This window comes from Buceros rhinoceros, unplaced genomic scaffold (assembly GCF_000710305.1).
Source record: "Buceros rhinoceros silvestris isolate BGI_N320 unplaced genomic scaffold, ASM71030v1 scaffold12787, whole genome shotgun sequence".
NCBI lineage: Eukaryota > Metazoa > Chordata > Aves > Bucerotiformes > Bucerotidae > Buceros > Buceros rhinoceros.
Window position 1 is genome coordinate 2,458 of NW_010420497.1, and position 5,041 is coordinate 7,498.

The window sequence follows — 5,041 nt, forward strand, 5'->3', positions numbered from 1 at the left end:
AGCCACCCTTGTCTCCACAGCCCGGAGCTAAGCTCAGAGATCGTACCATGGATATGCTCCCAGTAACACCTCATTTCTGTGCTCTTCCCTGGACATTGCTCCTAGCCAGGGCTAAGGTGGGGGGGACACTAGACTGCCCTGGAGAGACTTGTTCTTCACGACCCGACAGCTGCTCCCTGGTCATGTGCACAGCAATTAAAAGCCTTTTCTGTATGACAGTATTTAAATACAAGCAGTCCATGCCGTCCTCTCCTGCCTCCCAACACACACAGAGATAGAACACTCGAGGTGCAACACATCCTTACCCCGACAGGCCTTGTGTCCTCCAGATGTCACTCAGAGCAGCTAGAACATTCCCACTAGCGTTGCTGGAACCAGCCTGCACAGAGAGAGAGATTGGAAACTGTTGGCAGAGAGGTTTCGTTACTCCCTGAACTAGTCCCTGGCTAGTGCTACATTACAGGAACGACAGCTGACATAACCTCCGTACCTCAGACATGGGCAAAAGCTCCTTATCTCCAGCAACGAGGCAAAGGGCAGAAAGGGAAACTGAGGCACAGAAGAACAAAACAATCATGCCAACATCACAGAGCTTGTTACTTCAGAATGGGGTATCCAGTCCCTTCTGCACCACGCTCAGCTCTACGTCCAGCAGCTGACACTGGAGTAAGACATTAGTAAAAAAACACGCTCTCAAAGTAGCAACAAGTGACTTTGCTGCTTGCTGCAGGAGGACAGCCAGACAGCAGCCTTGAGGTTTACTTTGCAAAACCCAACACGAGTAGAGAACTCACGTGAAAATTGCCTTGAGTGCCCAGCGGAGGACAAACCAGCACGACTACACAATTAAATTACATGCATGATCTAGCTGGTGTGAGATGACTAATACAAAGGGGCTGTTTGAATGGTCTCAGAACACCTCGAAGCCCCAATATTCCCTTACTAATGCTGACCTGGTTGTTCAGGGCAGCAGCAGACATAAATGAAACCCACTTCTTACAGTTTTATCACCCACACTGTCCAAAAGCAAAGAAGCTGCAGCAGGTGCAACAGGCAGGAATGAGATGCACTGCACGGCAACGTGGTGAGCACAGATATGCGCGACTGGGCTGGGGAGGTGCATGTCATCAACAAGAAACACTCCCACTGAGGGACACGAGCAATAGGGTGAAAACCACTCGTAGAAACTCCAGGACCTCTGCCGACACAACAGCTCTTACAGCACACTCAAGCCCAACAATTGCCAAAACAACAGAGGGTCCGTTTAACTCTGGGTGTGTGACTCCTCAAGGATTTTCTCCTAAAGGCACTGCCTGAGACTCTGGAAGTCTGGCACAAGTCCTTCTCAGACAGCTCCTTTGGGAAAGGACCAGAAGAGCGATTCAAGGAAAGGAACACAACAATTTCACTAGTTCTGCTTGCAGTACCTGTTCACATGTAATCCTACCTCCGAGGACAGGAATCATTACTAATAGGCACTCCATTTCATTCTGTAACAACCCTACAGAAACTCTGGAACTACCCAAGCCATTCTGCATGTCCGTGGGCCTCCTTCGCTCTTACCTTTGCCAACATAATTCTAGTCTTTGCTACGTCGAGAGGTGTGGTGACTGCAGCTGCAAATCCACCTGAGCAACATAAAATACCAAACACAAGTGAGACATTGTTGGGTGAATACAAACGCCGCACTGCCTGTAACTCCCATGGCTGTGGTCAACACTGCTCCATTATTAACACCTACAGCATGTTTCCTCACGTCAGAGTCCAGGTACGTTTGTCAAAGGGCTGTACACCGAGTGTGTTATTGCTGTGTGTTGACTTAAGGACACAGCTCTATACTAGTTAACTGGAAATCCAAACATCCCCCCTGAGATCACTGTCCTTTTGTTTTGGACTTCACACACACGAACGTACGAAGGTTGTAAGGATAACGGATTCCACTTCACATCTACAGACAAGTTTGAAAGGAAAGAACCTGCTTACTTGTTCACAGAGAGAGGAGAATAAGCTCATCACACTGTGTTCTGCCTTAAGAATTAAAGTCTGACCATTCAAATGCTAGAAAGACAGAAAGAGAGGAAAGATGCTCTGCATCCAAGACACGTGCTTCAGGGGCAAAGCTGTCCACAAGATACAGACTGGATCTGGATTGCAACTGCTAGACCTGGCACTCTTGTTTCAAGCAAAAAGGACAAGCCGGTATTTGGGATGGGGCTCATCTCCAGTGAATGAAATCAGGTCCATTTTGGATAACAGCAATGTGAAGCTGCCCCAGGGTCTCTGCAAATTGTCAGAAGTCTGCTGCCACAAGTGCCACCATCTCCCCATGGGTATTTTTATTCTCTCTAATCACTCCCCAACTTCACCCTTGGAGCAGCCAGCTCTGCTGAGGCTTTCCTCCTGAAAGCCAGAAGTCCTCAGCTTGTCCATCTGAATGTCTCACTCACAAACGTGTGTGTCTCTCTGTCTCCATATTTAACCTTGTGGCTACAGCCTGGCCTCTCGTGCTATCTAGGGACCAGCTTTGTTGCCTTTTCTTTGCCTTACTTCCCCATCCTAAAATTACCTCTAATCTCTCTGTTGCTCACAATATTTCAAGCAAATGATTTATGCTGAGGAAGATCCAAAGTGAAGGAAACTTTTAAAATGCAGAAGCAGCCCAGCAGTAAGTGAAGAAACAAACGGGAAGAAAGAGGGGGGGAGAAAAGAGAAACAGGCTTGTTCTGAAATCTCTCTCTCTTCTTCCTCCTGTTTTTGGTTTGGCTTGGTTTTTTTTTTCTCTCCTCTGGAGCTTGTATAAATCCTGTATCTGCTACAGCAGGGAACAAAGTGACTCCAAAGACTGAAGCCTACACAGTACCCAGGGAGTAAGCTAAAAATAATCTCTTTTCTGTTCCAAGTTTTATGGAATGTAGAAAAATTGATCTCTTTTCTTGGGATGGGAGAGGGGGAAAGCATTTCTTCTAAAATCTGTAGAGTAATGAAAAAATCCATCCTCTCTGCTGGCTCACATTTTTACCCACATCTCTCTCTCAACCACCTTAGCTTTAACATATTAAGACCCTGCTTTATGTCAGAAAGGAGGCTGGGCCAGCTGGCCCTCTATGTTGACTTCTTACAGTTAATTAAGGCACGTCCCGTGACAGTTCAGGAGATGTGGTAAGGCACGTGTGCAGGCCCCTGGATCTCAAACAAAAATAGCAGGCAAGCGAGTTTGCCAGCAGCCCAAAATGCCTGGTTTAGGAGCAGCCTCTGCTCACGTAAGGTTCATGCTGCCGGAAGCTTTCTAGCAGTGATACCTCACTAAAAAGCAGAAAAATGGGTTTTATTCAAAAAGCCAAAGTAGAAACTATGAGCAAGTTAAACCAAGTTCCAGCCCAGCCTTGGAGCTTCTTTAAGGTCAAAAATCTTTTTACTGTGAGCCAGTTTTTGAGTAAGTGACCCAAAGGCTTTGAGAGAATGGTCTGGATAGAAACTTTGGTACTCATGTCACCGATGTATTTTTAGAACAGTAAAAATAATCTCCATGGAAAATAGCAGCTTTACAAGTCTGGATGGAGAAGCCCTTCCTTTGCCCATAGACCAAGATAAAATTAAACAGTCAACCACATGGCAGTCAGGCCTGGACCAAGCTAAAACGCCTCGCTCAGCTATAGAATTGACAGCAACACTTCAGTCAGACTAACTTACTTCCCTTATTAGAGCCCAGTGATTTTTGTATTTGTTCCTAACAGTTCCCTACTGGCAGAAGCTTCAGTCTTGGCTGATAAAGTGATTAGAACAAACATAATACATCATGCTCCTGAATCCTTATCAGAAAGGTTTAATCACGGCTGATTGGTTTTTGTTTTTTTCCCCGCAGCTAAGATCTGGGTCTTTCAGACTCTCATTACTAACATCTCAATGTTTCTTTTTCCATCACTGGAAAGTATTTGGTACAAATCTACCAATCAATTTAGAATGACAACAGCAAAACCAAAATGCTTCATAAGCACAACAAGCAGCAGGATAGCAGCTAAATTAAATGCAAGTTTGTATATGCTTGACAAAACCAGAAGACTAAAGCTAACATTTGTTTGGAGCTGCGTTTTATTGAAGGCAGCAAGTCTGACAAAATGGATTTGCTCCAGCCTTAACCCTAAATGTCCAAGGTAATTTTGGAGTGACCTCTTCGATGCCAGTACACGGCTATCCAAGAACAGGCTACAGTGCTAGCAAGGTCCTGCCTAGTCCCACCCACTCCAGCTGGGTAAAGGAACTTAGAACATGACTGTGTCCAATTCTCAGATTAACATAACAGCAACAAACTAGTACAGCCAGAGTGAACTCATTCCAAACAGCAGGGCAGTGTGCTGCACTGCCTGACACGCAGCAAGGTCCAACCGATCTTTAAATCGCTCCTTTAGCCTATTCCTCCTGTCACTGATTTCTCCAAGAGCTGCCACACAAAGCTGGAGTCTGCTTGACTAGTCAGCAACCAGGAAAAGCAGGTATTGAAGTCTTAGGTGGGCAAGAAAGGCCCAGACACATCCAGCCTGACACTCCTCATCACGCCAGCTTCTCTGCAGAGCTGACAGAGGAAAACGCACCTTTGCAGGCAACCTCCACCCAGACAGGCTCACCAACTCACTCCCCGAGAAGGCTCCTTTGTCCCTTACCCTAGAAGGATCTGGTGATGACTTGGGCTCAGCAAGTAGGTGTAAAGACAGATTTTCACACAGGAGAAGGCTCTGGCTTGTTAATACTTCTAGCAGTGACAAACTCCTCTACTGGGAAAACGCAACTTCACGCAATAGTGGAAAATTCATAACCTGTCTCCCAAGAAGTTACAATGGGCACTGTATACTCATGACAGCTGAGCAGCTACGCTTTACCAAGCTCCAAGTGTTAAGCAGAAAATCCCTCTGCTACTGACACCTTCCCAGTGACCAGTTCTTGATGGGAGTGCTAGTGACAGAATTCTGCAGGGAATGACTTCCCTTTATTTGGCAAAAAGAATAAAAAGCCTTGAAGACTTACGATATTCCCCCAGGTTCCTGCT

At 46.1% G+C, this 5,041-nt stretch overlaps 1 protein-coding gene across 1 annotated transcript in view; it reads right to left on the reverse strand.

Annotated features, from left to right (window-relative positions):
• Positions 1-290: 290 nt before the first annotated feature.
• Positions 291-5,041, reverse strand: part of SLC25A26 (solute carrier family 25 (S-adenosylmethionine carrier), member 26) — a 76,394-nt gene continuing 71,643 nt past the window's right edge. Inside the window, exons 7-8 of the mRNA XM_010139327.1 lie at positions 1,564-1,628; positions 291-379 (exon numbers count right to left, since the gene is read on the reverse strand). Coding sequence (XP_010137629.1) covers positions 302-379; positions 1,564-1,628 — 143 coding nt within the window. The 3' untranslated portion in view covers positions 291-301. The remainder of the gene's footprint in view (positions 380-1,563; positions 1,629-5,041) is intronic.